A 20622-nucleotide genomic window follows, 5' to 3' on the forward strand; every position below is an offset into this window, starting at 1 on the left:
TTATGTACAAAAATTTGGAATGTTGAATAAATGCTGATCAATAGAAACATTACATAGCTGGTGACAAGGGAGTATTTCTAAACAAAACCAAAATAATGAATGTTTGATTATGTGTGTTGCTTATTGCTATGTGTTCATAGAATGCTTTCAAGTATATACACTTTTTTTAAAACTCATCCAAAGAAGAAACTAAAAAAAAATATTTACATAATAAATACGTGGGAGACTTAATCTTTTCATTACATCAGTTGAACTGATTCTTTAATGAACTATTAAGAATAGAAAGAATTAACACAGTTTGTATCAATTCATTGCCATGCTGAGTAACTCAGGTTGCTGATGGATTTTATTCTATTCAAAATGTAGTTTACAATGCATTCAAAATGAAAAGTGCTGATATTGTCTCTCCTCCTGGTGAATCCTGGCTGGACTAGTTCAGGAGACTTCTTTCTCCCATTCCCCACAAAATCATTTAGTCTGACATGTTTACCTTCACACACTGACACTGACAAAACAAACACATTTCAATTCACTGAAAACTCAAACATTTAGTGAGTAAAATCAGCATAATTCATGTTTTATTAGACGATTAATTTGCTAACTGACGGAAGACAAGCTTTGGCCAAGTATTTCCACAAGAAGTACTAAACTTCTTGCTATAAATCTCTACTTATATAGTTCTACCAACAAAACAGTTTTTGGTAGAATTTTTCTGTGATACATAAATCTGAAAATTAAGTGACACAACAACATTTAAAACTTCTGTTACCATTAAAGCAAAATACAATACAGTATATAATTTCTCAGTGATATATTTAAATGTACTGCAAAATGTATACAAAGTCAGTCCAAGATCAGTAAAGAATCAGTTCTGCTTTTTGGACTTTTCCCTTCTCAAAGATACAGGTTTTATAGAAGACCAAGGTCATTTAGGACTTGTCTGTATGTATCCCCATTAAAAGGCAGTGTGTGATAAAAACAACATGATTAAAAGTAATGAACATGTGATGTGAACATTTTGCATTTTCAATAAAAAAATAGAAACTAAATAACAACTAAACACTGAAGCCTGCCATTATATAGCTATGTTTCTCATTCTTTAAGATTAACAGCACACAGAAAATAAGTGAATTTTATCAAAATACAGCACATTTCTGCTAATATATCCAAAACATCATTTTCTATGTAAATATTACTGAAAATCAACTAAAAAGAATTAAAATATACAAAGAGTTGTTAAAGGGTTTCAATTAAAATTATTAGAACTATACACAGTACAATAAGCAATAGTTAACATCTTTGAAAGAAGTGCAATAACATTGGAGTTCACTTATTAAAAAAGTACTGCCTGTTTATTACTGCTAGCTATGTATAATTCCTTTCTCTTCCAGCTCATTGTTCCAAAACTAAAGGAAGCTGGTGTTTTTGCTATCTTTATTAAAAGCATTTACTTTTTGGGTTGAAAAAAGCGCTTATACCTGTCTCAAACTACCAACTTGTACGTAATTAAAAATTAACTGCAATAATTGAATATTGCTCCAATGACAGGCTAATTATTAGCCCTGATTAAAAACAGTTATCGGTCTTCTATGGCACTTTTCCCTGGTCCATAACAACCGTGTATGAATTATCACTGCAGACTATGCAGTCTCTATTCAATTACAAAGGAGAAAGATAATGTTTCTGGTAAACAAAATTAATAGAAGCATAATTGAACCTTTTTTACAGTAATAAGGAACAAAGGCAGCCTGTGGTAAATCACTATTACATTAATGTAATTAGAAACCCTTTAATGACTCTGAAGTGTCTAGTTCACATTTAATGTTACCTGTAGGAACAGCCCTTTAAGAAACCTCATCACGAACTGGCGGGTTAAGTACACCCTCCCTTTGCTGTCCATCTCACCACAGCAATTCTCCATCACTGCTCAAAGTTTCACAAACTTGCTTTGGTTACCTAGCTCCATGCGTATGGTTTCCTTTTTGATTAACAAGGCAATGCAAAGGCCAAACAAAATCAAGATGTCTTTCATAACCTTTCCTGCATCATTTGTGTATGTTTAAATATATGTTACAGGCAACAATCTTAAAAACTGGCCATTTCAGTTTCATTTTTAAATTGTCAGCTTAAAATGGAGTCTTTTTTGTAAAGATAAAATTATCACCATTTCCACAAAACTGGGGATTTCCACAGCAGAGAAAAATCTCTGGGCACAATTCCACAGTACAGTTGAAAAAATTATGTACTCAAGAAAAGAACTAAACATGAATCACATGTGGCAAATGAATATTCAATGACTACATTAAGAACAAATCCCATATAATATCACAAATTTGTAGTTACAGTCTTCCTAAAAAAAAAAAAAAAAAAAAACCAAAAAAAAAAACACCGTAAGCTTTTATTGCATTTTCTATTGGTAGACGTACACTCCAGAACTAAACACTTTTTCTTCTCTCCTGATTCCAGATTTAGATAGCAGAAAATTGTTTCACCTGACCTTTATTCTGTCCAACCAGCACCACCTTCCATCTACCCATTCATCTATACAATGTGCACATAGCAAAGCCAACACTTCATATCCCCGTTCGTATCTACAGAAGTGGTTCAGCGTAACACATTAATATCTGGTGAATAAAAATAAAGGCAATAAACAGCTACAGGACAGACAGCCCTGCCATCTGTCCATTGGCTACAACTGAGGCTTCGCAAAGCCTTGCACAAAGTTTAGTAATGTGTATGAATTATCCAAAAATAAACCTACCATCTGTACAAAAAAACAACACAGGTTTGTTCTTGGAGGAGTGATCCTTAGATTGCTATAATGCTTAAAAACAAGTTTATTCACCATACGCATTTCCAAAATTATTTCCTGTATGTTCTCTACAGTGGTTTTTCCCCCTTTAACCACAAGTTCAGTATTTCCTGTACAAATTTTGATCATAATTCTTTTTGAGTTCTTTTAATGTATAAAAATATGCAAAATATTCAGTTTCCCCATAGTCCTTCAATGAATTCTGTTGGTTTATCCCCACAATCCATGGTACTTATGAAGAAACTTCTCGCACAATGATGAGTTCCACTGTATTCTGAAAAGTCTTTAGCAACGATACTGCTTGTCCATGATCGATATTGATGAAGCTGTATCCATTAGCCTAAAAAGGAATATTTAAAATTGAAAATTACAGTCTTATTTTCCACATTAGTAAAAGATGTTTCATTATTTAATGTAAATTTATTTAGGCCTTAAGGTTTCGATATGAATGCAGAGAACAAAACACTACAGATTACTTGTATTTGTACCTGCACGCTACAAAAAACTAAACTAATATATCAGCCTTGGAAGACGATTGCAAATAGCCAAAAGAAAACCGAACTTTAAGCTATAAACATCAGACAACCAAATCATCAGCCATAATACAGCCACACCAAAAGGCCCCACATGTACTACAAATGACACATCCTATTTTAAGTATCAAATATTAGAAATGGCATCTCCAATAAATTAAAAAAACTATTGAGTCCTCTGACAAAAACATTAATGGCACTGGGAGCCATATTTTTTTGTGTTAGACTCTGAGTTAATCCCCAACTTGTATTTGCGTGTGACTCTAATCAATATTGTTATTCTTGGACAAGTTTGTCTTGCCAAACACAGACAGACCCAACTGACCTACAAAAGACAGGGAAAACATGACTATGGCTGAACTTCTCAGAGTGTACAAGATCATGCTCAACCTGGTCAGCAAAACTTTGCAGAAGGACAAATTTGTCCATTTAAACTGTTACAGCTTCCAGCTGTGCATGCCACCTTTTTCCCTGAGCTACTTCTGTGGTGACAGACAACTGGATGTGCCCTCCGTGCCTTAGCTTTCGAAAGTTAGTTCTTATCTCATCACAGAACACTCACTGTTGTTACCAGCTGAATTCTTGGCTAGAAAACCAGGGGTTTTCAAATCCTTTTAGAGTTCCAGAGGAAGATTTATGTAGACTGTTCAGAGAGCAAAAGTGGCAACAAGCCTTCCAAATTATAATTTGTACAGAATGATGTAGTCTTAAATCTTACTTTCAATTATCTAGTCACTAGTCATGTAGAATACTTTTATTAGACATATGTATTAGACATACATTATACATGCCAGTTGAATGTTTTACAGAGGACATTGCAAAATCAAGCATAATAGCAAAGGCATTTTGGAAGAGGTGATATTCATTAAAAAAATCCACAGAAGTCTGAATTGCAGCATGACAGATTGGGACTGTCATTACATCATCACCGGGATTATCACAGCTAAGAAGAATGTGCTGTTACATTAAAAAATACACTTTTTTTATGAGAAATAAAGTGGCTTCTGATTGTCTAAGCATGGAAATGCAACTTGTCCTTGAGCTCTTTTTCAAAATGAATTCCTCAATAAACAATAAGCAAAATGCAAACAGTCCCAAAACTTAAAAAAAAAAAAAAAAATCATTATGGAATTTGATTTGTCTGCATGGCATTTATAAAGACAGGAATAAACCATTAAAAACAGAAGTTACCTTTCACATATGTTCCACTTCACAAATACAAAACAAATGTGCTAACAGTTTTTTCAAAGGCTTAACATGCCTTCTGTTCCTGTATGTGCTGTGTTGGGTTACCTGTATCCGTAAGAGAACTAGGACCTCACCCCAGTGAAGAGAAACAATCACAGATTTATTTATCGTGCTCAAGAACAAGCGGTCTTTTAGTTGGAACAGCTTAGTCTCAAGTTCAGTTTTCTTGTGTGTCTTTCGGCTTTATCTTCATTTAAAGAATTAGGCTGAGATTTCAATTTGGATTTTTTTTAGAATATGGTTCACAGGATGTTGTGGTTTAAGTGGGGGTGGGGGATTTTAGTTTTGGGCCTTTTGTTTGTTCTGTTTTTAGAAAACTGAAATGCAGCAGAGTACATCAACATTTTCATGATATGGTGGATAATTATTTTTAATAAGCTCGGCGATTTAAGGGTAGCTAGAACAATGTTCCAAATATCCTGCTATCCCATTCTGGTTAAGAAAGTAAGGCACTATGAGCATACTGTTCACTTCCCTGACCCCTCTCCCTATAGATTATGAGCTCATTAGACAACTTAAAACAAATCTGATACAGAAAAGGTCTGATAGGTGCAGACTTCCTAGAGAAGAGGACACCACAGCTTGCAGTCCAGAAGTCCAGGCTCCTGGAACGCCTGCCTTGGCTGGTCAGCAGCAGACGGGCAGCCAGGAGGTGCGTGCTGTGACCGGCCAGGCACCAGCCAGCAGAGGGGCAGCCCTGGCCAGTGCTCGTGCACGTCTGGCCTGCCAGCGGGGGAGAGGCAGCACAGGCTGGCAGCAGCTGCAGCACCGAGAGGGATCTGACAGGAGAGTGCACCTGCGGAGAGCACCCTCAGGGGCAGCTGCTGCTCACAACACACTGCTCACAACACTGCATGTGAATGACCACAAATGCAGTAACTGAATGAAAGTATAGCCTAAAGAAATGCTCATGCTCCATCTCAAATGCCATCTTTTGTCACTTTGTCTTTAGAGGTATCAAAAGTGTTCCAAATTTGAAAAAAAAATACACTGTGCTTCAGTCTGAGTCACTTATTGGTATCTTAGGTAGCAGAAAATGAAAAGCTTCACCCCAGAATATAAGGATAAATCAAGAAAAGATAGGTAATCTAAAAATTAAACATTCTGCTGTTAAGTGCAAACTGAAAACAAATCAGTATATTACACAGGCTAGTTAATTAAGTCATTACAATACCTGAATTATTTTATCCCCTGGCTGTAACAGCTTAGATGCTGGTCCGTCTGGCTGCACTCTGGTTACAAATATGCCCTTGAAAAAAAAGAGGTGGAGATAGTTTTGACAGCTTATTTATGAACAACAGGATAGCAACAAACAGATGTAATTTTTTCAATTTTCCGTTCCAAGCAGAAGGGAACGTAATACTATTTTCTAGGTCTCTGGGTTTTGAGACTGCCTTCCTTTTCTGATGACAAAAATCCAGAATTATCTTTAAAGTGTTACTGAGGGGCAAATTGTGATCCACCTTGGTTTAATTTGGCAGGTGTATATGTCAAGATGAATTATCAACCAGAAATAGAGCAGTTGGCTAAATCACTGTCTCTTTTTTAAGAGGATTCCTAATTGTACACTGCACAATTCACTATCGCAATTCTGCTGACTGATAACTAGAACTGTGCAAAAACGTCTCATCTGGAATAAACATCTATACTGTCATCCAGCCACTGTGACTACCTACAACCTTGATTTTCCACATCATTTGTTCAATTTTCTCCCTTCTAGTCCAGAAGTGCAGTGGTTTGGGAAATAGATATATATATTTTTTTCTCCCATTGCCAAGCATGAGAAACATTATAGATCAGAAGGCTTTCAAGAAGCATTAGTACAGAATACTTACATCATCTTCTGGTCTGAATGGATTTCCTCTACCTCCAACTCCTCCTGATATACTAAATCCAAGTTCTGGATCCTTGTCAACTCTCACTCGAATCTAAATAATTATAATCAAAGTTAAATGAATTGGCTGAAAATCTACATTCAAAGCTACTGTAATGAAAACTATTACTATGGAATGCAGGTGAATGAAAGCTTTAAAATGAAAGAAAAAAAATAAAAATCAGGTTAAGAGAGCATTCTATTTTATAATATTAATGCAGAACAAGATTGCAATATGAAAACTTCATGTGTGTATCACTGTACCTAAATTTTACTCCATTATCACTATTATTATAATCACCATTCACATGGGCTTTAGATTCAGAGATTTTTTGATATTATGTAGGTTACTTTACTGCCCCCAGCAAATATACATGCTGACATGAAAGACTCTGTTCCTCCTATTTCTTTGCCATCTCTAGATAAATTTTGAATATCAAACCTTATTCCTACTTTCACTGCGAGTTCTACATAGCCAAGACTTTTCTCTTGCTAGAAGAGTTGAACAAAAAACTCATTCTACACAGGAAGTGGACATTCTCATTCTGGCAGAGAGTGACAATGTAGTTATCAGGATTTTCTCAAAAAAACTCAATAAATGAAAGAGTCATTAAGTTATAATAATTCCTTATATAATACACATCTGTCTATCTTAAATAAAACTGATAATTATCAGGCATGCATCAGATTGCTCAAACGTGTTTATGGATTTTTGCTTACAGATACACATTTCTGCACATTCAGGTTTTTTAACCATTCCAGATGCAAAGCACTCTAAGCTGTACTGTGACTTTGCATTTTCTTCAGTTACTAACTAAATAATGAAGTTGAGATTAAAAAAATAAATTTAGTTGAGAAATTAATTTTTAGCTCAATAAAAAGATGCAAGTTAAAGTTGCTGGTACATTCAGTTAAAATTCTACCACATTTCTCTCCAAACTGGAAGGAATGTGTGATTTGAGGAGTGCTCTGAGATAACGTCTTTTGCTGGAGATAAATCCCTATATATTTTCTGTCACCATCTACAGAGAAATGATAATAAATTAAAACAATGTAACAATTTATTGTCTCTGACTGACAAATGTCTTATCTGTCAGATAGATTTTATTCTTACCTCTTGCTTTGCCAACTCGTGGCTTTGTCTGGGAGAGCACTGGGACTGGGTATAGGGAGGTTGGTGGGCAACTTTCAACATTAGATAATCAATTAATTGCTCTCTAGATGGATGTCTTGCGACTGATGATTGAGGAGGGAGATGATGGACTTGGCTGTAGTTTGCTGGAAGTCTTTGAGGCTGGCACATTTGTCCATTTGTTAAAGGCATCTGAAAAAACCCAAAAATACTCAGAGTCATACATTTCATAAGCAGCAATCCTCAATTCTTGCTTTATTAATTCAATATTCTCATACGTGACTGCTCTTAATTTTCAGCAACATGACTAAAAGTACTCTTCTGGATCATGTACAGTTATATCCATTTTGTTTAGTTATCAGCTCTGACCTACTGAAGAACTTGGAAAACAAAACCCTACTTTGAGTGTTAATTCATTAGCGCAAATTATACAGCCTTTGCTTTTAGCACTTGTTTTCTCATTGATTTTCCCCAAACATTTTGTAGCAGTGCAACTCATGGTATTGACTCTTGATTCATACCATTATAGTCTGTGCTTTTCTTGCAAGAAGTTCAGAGATTTTGTAACAATTTCCAATACATCGTACAAGAAAATAAAAGTCTCCTTCACCCCAGCTGGCAGACTACATGCTCCCCAAGTATCTTGCGGTGACTGCTTCACAAGAAAACTCCCTGAGCAAGTTCGCATCCAAGTTCAAGATTTTGATATCAAAATTGTGCTATTTCCAACAAACACTACTCTTTCATTATTGCATATGTAATTGACTGATAGGTGTAATGATGACAAGCAGCAGTGAGGTACACAACTGTCAAGGCATACAGTGCATTCCAACCACATCACCAGGAATGATGCTGGAGGTGAAAACATTTCCTTAGGGAAACTGTGGAGATGGGCAGCCTTTTTCTCCCCTTGCCAATACACCTCATGCTTTTATCCACCCTAATTTGTCACTGATTCATCTATATGACTCCAAATATGCTATATGCTTGAGTTTAAGATTGGCCTGCCACCATTATCACATCAGTGACAGGATACAAGGATGTCAAAATACTCTCTCAGTACTACAAGCAACTGAAGTGTGCAAATTTTAACCTGTAACCATGATGTGTAAATGGACAGAATCTGCTCTGTTGAGTTTATGTCTGAGAAATTATAATGAGTGTATATAATACATTTTCAGATTATTTACAGATCATACGTATTTAATTTACACAATTTTCCATTGCCTTTTCTGAAGGCTTGGAAGTACAACAGGAAAACTTTTTTTGTTGCCACAGGTAGAGTTTATATAGGTAAGCTATCCAAGTTCCCAATACCATTATCTGAAATTACTGAAGGTGTAAAAATAAAATCAACTACTGCATTGTAATAATTTACAAGAATCCATTTTGTTTCATGGTAGTAAGACCTGCCTCCAGAGGTGGTGCTTAGAGATGAATACAGTGTCTCCTACTAATTCTGGCTTATTATCACAATTTCATCCCAACAGATTTCAAGTTTGTTCTTTAAAAGGTTTAATCAGCTTGATATTACTTTTCTGAAATCATCTGCCATGTTCCAAGTACTTGATTAGCTGCAAATTTAGTCTTTCAAAGCACCTACTGAAGAAAAACAAGATCTTTCTTCATACAGTCAACTGTTTTGTCTTCCAAAAGGAGGATGCTGTTTTCATTTATGCCAGCTTTGAAGCCTGTGTATTACACTTTAAAGAAGCCCTAGTTCTAGCTGCTATCCCAACTTAAGTTTCTACTGCTAATAAAAAATACAGCCTTATGAATAATAGCAAATAATGTCCTATGCATGTTGTCATGCAGATAATTACCTGCACAGCTGTTTTTTTGATGCTGTCTGGAGGAACATCTTTGAGACTAAGTGTGGCAGAGGAGTAATTCTGCTGTCCCGAAATGAATACTTCATCCTGGCATTGGTCTCCTGGAGCAGAAGCCTGGGGATGCTTTAAACAGAATGAGGCAGTAAAGACAAGTGTCTTCATATAATTAAAACAAAAAAATTCTCAAAAGAAGCTCAGGATAAAACATTTTAAGGGCTTTATCATTCTTTATCATTTTTTATTAACTAGGACATTATTTATACAGAAAATGTCACTAACCAAGACACCATACACACATAAAATATTGATGGACATGTACAAATCTCATAAATGCAGAGGTGTCTTTTATCAGCAGTAAATTAATTAACAAATCCTAGGGGCTAACTATGCAAGGATTCAAGGAAGTCTTCTGTTGACTTTAGCCTGATCACTACAGATGCCATAACATCACTCAGGGTGCTCCTTTAAAAACTAATTTCCTCATATTTTCTGACTGAAAATTTGCTTGAATACCTACAGTATCTTACAGTTCAGTTTATATTGTGAGAATTTGTTTTGGGCAAGAAGAATAGTAAGATTTTGTTCAAACGTTATCAGCCTGTTCAGCCATCTACAAAGTCAGTTAGAGAACTCAACTTCATGACATTAAACTGAAAAGCCCGGCAATAAATTTACAGCATATGAAGTGAAGGCAAAATATTTAATGCCCCCCCAAAATTTTCAGCATATAAATTATATTCATTTTATTAAATCATATGTAAAAAGATAACTCCATCAATTTAGGGACCCCCTTAGAGTTTATACTTTCCCCCTCCATATATTGCAATAGCCTCCTGTAGGTACTCACTCGAACAACGTGCACACCAGAACCTCTTCCGTCTGCAACACTCAAGGCAACACTACCCTGGCTGCCATGCAGATCCCTAGAGCTGCCATAGTGAAAGCTGCTAACTGCAGCATAATTGGAATTAAAGGACCGAGACAGCATGCTCTGAATAAAGAGGGGACAGATTTAACACAGAGATTAGTGCAGCATGCATAAACCACAGGACATGTTATACATGTAATACAAACATATTTCATTGTCATGCAAGATAAAAACCATGCAAGAACGGTACCACTGTGATGTATAAACACAACTCAGTGACCCTGTTTACCTTTATTTACTGTAAATCAGCATGCAATCAGCAGTTCACATGCAGAATTACATGTAAATAAAGTAATTGAAATATCAAGTGTCTGAAGAAACAACAAAGGTGCTTATCAAAATTTTCAGGTTTTCATTATATTTGCAACATATCAAATATGTTATAGGAAGAGAAGTAGAAGAGGTAGTCAAGTAAAACACCTGTGGAAATCTATCTAATTACCCCTTACTATTTTGTCCCATCTTCCCAACCCCACTACCAGTAAAGTACAAACAAAAATTTACACAGAGATTTGACTGACTGAATTTTCTTGCTATAACCACACTGATAATATCCACAGTGCATTCCAGTATGTGAATACATACATTCAAGAATGTGAACAAGCTTTCTTTAAAGAAAGAGCCTTGAACAAAACTGAGACTACCCCTGTGCAACTGTAGACAATCAAACAGGTAACGTGACCTCAAGGACAGAAGTGACACCCATTTGGGTTTGAGCTTCATTATCTTCCAAACCTAGCAATACTGGCAAGGATAACAAAATGAAAGCAAGAGACATTACCATCTATGCATTACCAAGACCATTGCCACCACGGTCTTTCATAGCTTTAAGCAAAAAAACAAAGTAAAAAGACAGCACAAAGGAAGAAATGGAAGATCTTCCATGCACCACCTGATAAATAAAACAAAGCTACCTTGAAAATGTGGCAATCCCATGAAAATATACTGCTGTAGGAAAAGGATACACCACAAAGCATCAAAACCCAGCAAATTCAAAGCTGTTTAAAATGCTTTTAATTTTTCAGAGTTAAAGAAAGGAATGATCAAATTAGGTATAATTTGACTAAGATACTGTAACAATTCTTACATCAAAAAATACATGTTGGCATTTGCCTGTTAACTGTGTATACTAATCTGATTCTGAAAATAGTCACTAGTCCTTAGGCAAACATCTGGTCTTTTGTCCTAGCTTCATCTTGTGAAACTAAAACTAGTTTAATAATCAAAGCCATATGCCTCTGCACACTCATATTCCCCAGGTGCTCTAGTAGCACAGTCATTGGAAACTCCCTTGGAAAACAGTATTTACTGACAATACTGGTTTTATCTTGGCCAAAGTTCTTGGATAACCACTGTCTCAATGACATAGCAAGCATTCTTCACGTTTCTGTTTTACACCTTCCCTGTATTTTTCAAGCTTCCAGACAAGTCTGTAGATGTTCTCCCTTTCTTGGGAGAGGAAGACTGTTCTTAGGATTTAAATCTACAATCATTAGACATTCAGTCTTAGCTCACTGCTCCTCTAAATTTCAGGCCAACACCCAGGCAAAAATGCCAAAGCCAATTTTCCTTAGCTTCTTAGTGCCTAAAACCATCTTCTCACTACTCTTCTCAGAACAGTGTCTACAATTAACCAGGTGGTCTTCGTGCCCCACCACTACAGACAACACCCTGAGGTCTCTTACAGGAAGCTCCCAGAGGATCCTATATCCCTCCATCCTCTCTAAGTGGCAAAAAGATTGATAGAAACAGAAGGATTGCATGGTGGGAGTAAAGTTCTCTCTTCAGTGTTTCTATCAGACCCTCCTACTGTAAAGACCCCTGGATTCACTGGATTCATTCTCAGACAGAGACAAACAGACAGCCAATAAATAGTGACAATCTATCTGACAAGAGGTACGTGACAATAGATCTGCAACAGAGAGGGAGAACTTTCCTAAAATTTACAGAGGTATGAACATCAGGAACTGAGATTTCAGTTAAGTGAGTTTAAAGGTATGACTACATAATCTGAAACGTATGAACTCTCAAGGGTTTATAAAAACTTCTTTTTTGTAAGAGACTTCTTCCAAAAGTACAAGAAATGATTGTGCAGTTGATGTAGGGAAGAGTTGAGAACACTGCAAACACCGTTACTCTCCTTTTAGATATGAGCACAGCACTTCAACACCGAATTAGAAGAAACCCAGAAACTGTACCAACAGTACAAAATAAATACTATTTAAAATTTCATGGTCTTGAAAGCATGTTTTAGTTTAACACAATAAGAGATTCCTATGGACAAAACAAAGAGTATTTGTCCTCTACCTATTTTTAGTCGGGAAGAGAGAAACTGATGCATCTGGAACGTGAACAGCAGTCCTGTTAATTTTGTTTCTCAATATGAGAATGATGAAGGTGGTACATTTCCTAGAAAAACTCCTGAAGATTTCTGCACTAGAAAACACTAGAGAACTTTCTGAAATCTGAATATGGTGCCATTAACCCCACCCTGATTTTCACTCCAAATTATTGAAAATTGAATATGGAATAAATACATGATCTAAATTTCACACTAAGTATGACTGTTAATTCTAAGTACCAGCTCCATTAGTCAACTGGTTTGCTACTGTGTCTTAAGGCATAATGGCCTGCAAAATAATAATTTAAGTATTTGAGTCTTGAGAATAATTATTTCAGTTACTCTGAACTGACACACACTAAGAAATGTCATGTTTCAGTATTTTTTTTTTACTATATATTTAATATATTTTATATATATAATTTAGTATCTTTAGTTTACATTTATATTTAATGTATCTTTACTAGAAATCAGTTATTCCGCCATCAATAGTCCATATTAGGAACTACATTACATCAAGAAAAAAAGTAATAATCAGTATGTTCATCCCAATCATTCCAGTTTGTATTCAAATCAGCCTCTGATGTAATCAGTTCAGATGCTGGCAGCTAGTAGCATAATTCTGGGGTTTACATATAAATATACATTTTTAATTATAAAAGAACTTATTCTCCCTTTTGCAGCTTACGAAAGAATAAATATTTTAGACTCCAAAAGGGCGTGATTTGGGAACTGAAATGCCTTAATGCATTTACTTAGGTGCAAGAAAATAAGTAGTGGAATTTACTTAGGAGAATTTATATGGCATAATATTGTAATTTTAAGACTGGTTGGAGTCTGTCATGACAATCCATGAAATTTGGGCACAGAAGAGGAACTAATAATTTCAATATCTGCAAGGAGCAAGACTCAACATTCTACTTATCTTGAAACAGCCTTAACTGGTAACTTAATTACTAAGTCTAAATATTAGTCTTTTTTATTGATTAATTGATTTAACATTATTTAGAATCAACTGCAGGGTAAAGGTAGACATAAGTCATCCTTTGAGACAATATTAAGTGTCTAGAAATCCCTTCAGTTTTCATTACCACTATCCATGTAATAAACATAACAGACTCTTCCTGTTGAAGAGTTACATAAGGAGAAAACTACACATAATTTAAATTCTACTGTCAGAAAATGTTTGCAGATTGAGAACTTTTGCTGTTTACATACCAAATACACAAGAATTTTACTCCTTTTAAAGCATGGTGGTTTGACTTCCAAACTCCACAAAATATCATTGTAACACATTGATGGTTCAGAAGCCCAGTTAAAAAGGAAAAAAGTAATAAATATAACTAAAATCAAAATGTATAATTAACAAGTACTAATTAGATAATACTCTTGTAATTTATCAGGATATGCAACTATGTAAAAATATTCTTCAGGGTATGATCTTATAAACACTTAAGCGTTTTATTTTACGCATGCACAGAGCCACTGAAGTCACCGTCCTCGACACACTGAAGTTCACACTGAAGTTCAACTATGGAGAAAATCTGAAGCCGTATTAATTAAAATATTTTTGCAGGTTAAGTATGTGGCATTAAAAAAAAAAAGTGTTGAAGAAAAAGTTTCAAACTTTGATTAAAAGTGCAATTCTGTATCAGTACTGAAACAATTACACATTTTTGTTTTAATAAGGCACTGCAGACCAGCAACTTTAAGAAAACAGAGGACTTAATTTCAGATGAAATTAGAATTGAAAGCAAACACACATCTAATGAACTCCCACGTGATCCTCAACAAAAAAAAGGAAAAGATACGTATGCAAGGGAAGGACAATCAGGGTCAGTAACTAATTTTGAATCCTCAGCAAGGTCATGTAAAAGATATTTGCAACTGTTTGTAACTGTTGCAGATATTTCTTATTGCAAGTTACAGATAAGAAAGTCCTCTATCACACATTAAAATGTGTGGCACTAGTGTTTTCAGACAGGTGGTATTTTAGTTTCAATTCCTAAATAAAAGCCAACAGGAGCACTGTAAGAGTTTATTGTAACATACTAGGTAGTAAAGTGGGTATGTCACACTCAAAAAGGAAAATATGCTGAAAAATATTACTGTTTTTAAAACTCACTGGGCACTAAATTTACTTACAGGTTGTGGGTGGGGCCAAGTTGACTGCATGCTTTCCAACATCTTATGTATACAACCACTAGAGAGCAGTTTGACATTTAAATAAGCTCCTGTATCCCCCAATAAAATATTATTTTCATCAAGTAAGCAAATTGTTTCTTCTAATATATGCAGATTTTTTATTTACAAATGGTCTCACAAACTATTTTTACTTGCATTCACCCAGATGAGTAATTTTAGTTATTCTCTGCATTTCACACAAACACACAATGTTCTGAGTTTGAAGGGACCCAAAAGGACCTCAAGCCCAACTCCTCAGTGAATGGCCCATACCAGGACCCTTACAGCTTATTAAAGGTACTGCAAATGCTGGCTATTTGGCTTGAACCTATTGTTAATTGTTTTCGCTAGACTTAAAACTAGTCTGCATCTTTGCTTATGCAAATTAAACTCCTAAAAGTTTTTCCGACTTATATCAGATGAAAAAGGCTAATAAATAAGGAACCAGCAATCAAACCAACAACCAACATAACCAGTCCCCAAAAGCCCATTACACACTCCTTCCTAATAAGTATTTCTATCTATATGGACAGAAATGATAAATATGATTAAATTCAGTAACAGTAGAGTAATAGCTAAAGTAATACTATCAACCTATGTTGGCCAAGAAAATATGTATTAAGTATTCATCACAATGCTTTATTTTGTAAATGTGTTTGTTTCAGTGTTGTAGTTTAAAAAAAAAAAAAAAAACCAAAACTGCCATTTTAAATCCATAAAAGCTTTGTGGAAGTAGTTTCCGATAAATGTTCCTTAAACAAGCTCTGTAATTGAACTTGTTCCTTAAATGAGTTTTGTTAATTACTGGAAATTTTTTTCAGATTTCAAAACATTTCAGAAATCTGCTTTATAGATAAAGCACCCTCACCACTTGGCCAATTTTTAATTACAAACAGAAATACTAAAGCCGTTATTTAAAAAGACCTAAGAAATATTCAGTTAATTCCCAGAATTTCCACATTATCTCATCTGCCAGCTGCCATACAGGATCATATCTACATTTTTCACAATTCAGATTTTTCTTTTTAAGTTGGTTATATCCTAAAGAATATAAAGTAGACAATTAAATATACACATTCACTTTTAAACCAATATATAAGTCTCAGATTGTTAAGTGAAGGCTACTTTAAAACACTTCAAGGCCAGAACAAAAGATAAAAAACAGACTTAAAAGATCTGTTAAATTAAATGCACAGCTAAAATCTCAATAGCAGCTATTCCTCATCAGTCTAGTAGGAATAACTGAAGTTTACATATACAGCATAATGAAAAATATTGCCTGATATGAAGGGAAGTCAGGCAGTCAGTGCCAATTAAATGAAGGTGACTACACTGCTGCAGACCCAAACAGGTATCACTGCTGCATTAAACACTGTTCCTAACATGCCAATGAACAAGCCATAAACAAACTGCATTAGCAGCTAGCACATTGAAGTTCTGCTTCCCTCTGTATTCAGGGGCTGCTGGTATTTTTGCTTCTCTTTCCATTTCATGTAAGATTTGACAAATCCATCCAGGAGAATGGAAAATGAGGGTGTGCACATTTTAGAGTTGGAACATGGTGAGTTTAGTGACTCTCTTGTGTGACAAGGGTTCCCCCACATGACAGAACAGTACTACTCTAAGACAGTTCCCTGTTGCAGCAGATCACCTGGATCAGAAGAATATGTGCAGCTATTGTGCAAGTTTCTCTAAAAACAAAACCTGTCCCCTTCTGTCACCACATTTTATGCAACTTGAAACAGAAAATCCAACCAAAAATATCCCCAAAAAACAAAAAGCAAACCCAGCCCTCCAGATACTGGGATTTCTGAAGAAATCATAGTAAATCATAGTTAAAAGAAATTTCTCCAACCATCTCCAATTGAATTTCCCTAGCCATCACAGATATTCAGGCATTTATCATAATAATTACAAAGCAAACTATGTTCTTAGAAAAGAAAGTAAAAAACAAATCCATCTAGCTGGCATAATCAAAATGTCATTTGAATACTTTACTCAATCCCCTTCCAAAGAAACATGATCTGGCTAATGACATTCAAGCCATTTTTAGTGATGGTATTTTCAACTGGGTTAGCTGGACAGCACAGATTACACTCTTCCAGGCTCTACTCAAATTCTTTGAAGACATATAATTGTTCAGCTCTACGTATCAGCTCAAATTCTTGATGGCATTTACAGTACATAAAGAATCTGGTTCATCATCTCTACTTATATCAAAACCTACTGTGATTTTTCTGAAATGAACAAGATTTTAAAGTGTTCTCATCTCACAGCAAGCAATAAATATTCATTCAACAATCTGTCAGATACCAAACTTCAAAAGATAACTGGCTTGGAGGCAAATACATGATAATTATGGCTTTTGAATTCTTCGGCAGCTAAAGCTGAAGACCTATACTTCTAAACAGATTTTACTGATTTTCTTTTACCTTGTTCTTAAGGAGAAAAAATAGGGTAAAAAAAAAAAAAAAAGGCAGAACAGAGACCAGGAAGTGTACGGGAATATTTTAGTAAATTGTGAATACAAAGTTACGATCAAAATTACCTAACTTAAAAGAGCTGGCCTTGCAGTCCAGCAGGTCTGAATGAGATTATTTAATGTATTAAGAAGTAATTTGGCTAAGATGGCAAGTATGTAAAAACAACAGCGCCTTTTTTTTTCCTTGGGGAAAAAGTTCATTTACATTCTACCATCTGAGTGTTTCTCAGATATTCATAACAAACACATTTATCCTTTTTAAAGCAGGATCAAAATTAGATTTTCACTGGTAATTAAAAGCTGTTCAAAACAGAGTATTTATCTTATTCTGTATCTAGGTAACAGAAAAGTAGGAGAAAAGTTAGAATTATTGGTTTTACCTTTTCTAGCTTTTTAGCCTCAATATGGCGCAGCACCTGTTCCCTCCAGTCATGAGGGACTTTAGTTTTTCCTGCAGGGTCTAGTAACGAGTGCTCGGAGTTAACCCTCGGGTTTGCTCTCTTTGAGGGGCTAGTCCGCGAGTAATTGAAGTCACTGACTGACATAGTTCGTTCTGGTATTTCGCTCACCGACGGGCGCGCGCTCTGCGGCCGGGCGACGTTGGGACCGTCCATGCTGTATGTCCGGGCAGAGAGAGGCCTCTGCTGTCCCGGCATTACCACCGCAGCTCTTCCCATTGAATGCAAATCTCTGTATGTTAAGTAGTCCCCTTCAGGAACTTGGGCTCGTCTTGAAGGTCCGCTGTCCCCAATATTTACGGAAGCTGTAGAAGTTACGCTGCTCTGCCTTTGAAGAGTGTGCCTGGTTGCTCCTGGGAGCAGCCTGTCACCTGGTGGAACAGCCCACAGGTCTGCGTGTCTCCCAGCCATCCGCTGGTGAGTGCTGTACACAGCACTGGCCCGGACATTGTTATGATTGGAGAAATTCATGTTGCCAGAATGCTTTACATAACTGGGAGTTTCCGTACTGTCAGACCTAAGCAGACGTGAAGGAGGTAAAGTGCCTTGTTCTACCTGGTTGTTTTGTTTCTGGGGCCACAAGGCATCTTTTGCTGCTGCACTGCTGCTGTACTGAATATTATACTGGGGAGCACAGAGCATCTGTGCACTGCCTGGCACTGATCCCCTCACTACATTAGCACCTTCAGGATTGTGATTTGAGTCAAACTTGAACACCGTTTTTGTAGAAGATACTAAATCAGACGACGATGATGACCCAGGAAAAACCTGTAAAGGCTGATCATAGAGAAGAGTAGCAGATTTACTACGGACTATGTTTTTTCCATCTGCAGTATCAGATCCTGATTTTACCACTGAGTTTGGCTGTTGAGATCCATTCTCATTTATAGTATCATAGGTTTTCAGCCCACCACTGTCCATACTTGTGATGCTGTGAGATTTCATCACAGGACCGCTTCTCTGTGGGGACAAATCTTCAGTGCTTCTAGAAACAGACAGCTCAGCAGAATCCCCATCAACTGTAGTGCTTTTTGGTAGCTTGTCTTTACTGGGAGACTGTACTGTTTCCTCAGCATGTCCATTTACTTTATTTATACGATATTTATTTCCATTTTCCAGGTGCTCGCTTTCTTCTTTTGCGTTGTTATTCAAAAAGCCCATTACTGAAACCATTTTCTGTGTTTCCAACTTTTCTACAGGAACTGGCACTGCCTCTTCACTAACCAGTTTATTGATATTCATGTTTATTTGGTCTAATTTGTGAGATTCCTGCATAGGAGTGCTGAGATCAACACCTTTTCCTATCAGGCCTAATTTTTCTTCAATGCTTAATTCATATTCAGACAAATTTGTAACCTTCTCTTGCACATCTAGTTTTTCTTCCACTGTAATACTCAATTCTCCTCCATTTTGCAAAAGATTATTCAAATTTTCATCTTCTTGCCTGGAAGAAAAGATGGCTCTTAAAGAAATTCTCATAAGAATGAATGTATTTCTCTAAAAATTATTTTAGAAAAAAAAAATTACCATTAATATGCAACCATGCTGTACATACAGAACAGGACAGAGAAACAGTTTTATGATTTCCTATCTTATATTGAAGGCTTACGTTATATAGAGGGCTCATTTGGGCAATGTTTTTGTGTCACGTGGCTTCAGAAGTTTGTTTAAACTCAACAAGAATAATTAAAAACAGTTCAGAAGTGATGATAAGCACAGTGACAATAACTTAAGGTTTTTTATTAATTCCTTTCCATTTTGGACAATTCTCTTGTTTGTATTAGCACTTTTTATGAAAAATGGCACTTTTTAACTAAAATCCCTGGAAGAGTAACAACCTGTAATTCCATTCTTTTTAAGTTTTTAAGAACCTTTAACAGTCATGTTAGCAATCAAATTGATTTTCAAAATTAAGCAAATAAAAACACAGAGCTTTTAAAATAGTATACTGATATATCTTGTAGGGATAAAATCTTGAAAAAATAAAATTATTACACCCTATTACTAAGAGAAATGATAATCATGTATTGTATACTAAAGTTAGTCTTGAAAAGTTTTTTCTCAAGAACCTTATTAACTTTAAGAGATCATTATTAACATTATAAAACATTCTAATTTTAAACATTTAATGAATGATAAATCAATGAATTAAAGAAAAGAACACCATATGAAATATTAAGTAACATTTTTCTAATGTGTTTTCTTAGTGATCCACAGTATCTTACAAACCTGATTTTGGATAAAACAGCAGCATGTGTTTCTTTGTCAGGAGAACAGAGAGAAATATCTTGGCTGCTGTCAGTGTTTAAGGAAACAGAATCTGACATTCGAGAAGGAGAGGAACAGTTGCTGTTATTTTGATTACTATTGTGGGTAGCTTCATCTGATAAGGAATCAGTATCTTTTGAATCATCTGAAATAAAAATTTGCCAATTTAGTTAGACACACAGATCTTATTAATAGCCATTTCATATGTGCATGTATAGTATTTAGAAACTGTCTCTTGTTCTTCAGTAATTCCTACTACCAGAAATGAAAATGTAAGCTAAGATCTTTGCAAAGTTCATTTAAACTTACAAAATACTGTGGGAAATGGTTCCTCTTTTTTAAAATATTTGGCCTCATGTAAACAGCTCTTCTCTGTTAATTAAATCTAAATTCTTGCTTTATTCCCATTTTCCTTGTTATACACGGGTGCTGTATTATGGAATACTTCCTTAAAATATCTATCAAATCATACTTCTGTTACTATAAGGATTTCAAAATTGTCAATTACATGAGTCTATTGGTGTCTAAGAA

The 20622-nt window shown here is 35.5% G+C and overlaps 1 protein-coding gene across 6 annotated transcripts in view; it reads right to left on the reverse strand.

Annotated features, from left to right (window-relative positions):
* Positions 1–328: 328 nt before the first annotated feature.
* ERBIN (erbb2 interacting protein) overlaps positions 329–20622 on the reverse strand; it is a 115981-nt gene continuing 95687 nt past the window's right edge. For 5 of the 6 annotated variants that reach the window (XM_040090706.2, XM_040090708.1, XM_040090711.1 and 2 more), the window contains 8 exons: positions 20053–20236; positions 17746–19267; positions 10278–10421; positions 9422–9553; positions 7581–7790; positions 6429–6521; positions 5768–5842; positions 329–3152 (listed from right to left, as the gene is read on the reverse strand). In XM_040090706.2, coding sequence (XP_039946640.1) covers positions 3045–3152; positions 5768–5842; positions 6429–6521; positions 7581–7790; positions 9422–9553; positions 10278–10421; positions 17746–19267; positions 20053–20236 — 2468 coding nt within the window. In that variant the 3' untranslated portion in view covers positions 329–3044. The remainder of the gene's footprint in view (positions 3153–5767; positions 5843–6428; positions 6522–7580; positions 7791–9421; positions 9554–10277; positions 10422–17745; positions 19268–20052; positions 20237–20622) is intronic. The other variant, XM_040090710.1, reaches the window with a different exon arrangement.

Source organism: Hirundo rustica, chromosome Z (assembly GCF_015227805.2).
Source record: "Hirundo rustica isolate bHirRus1 chromosome Z, bHirRus1.pri.v3, whole genome shotgun sequence".
Lineage (NCBI taxonomy): Eukaryota > Metazoa > Chordata > Aves > Passeriformes > Hirundinidae > Hirundo > Hirundo rustica.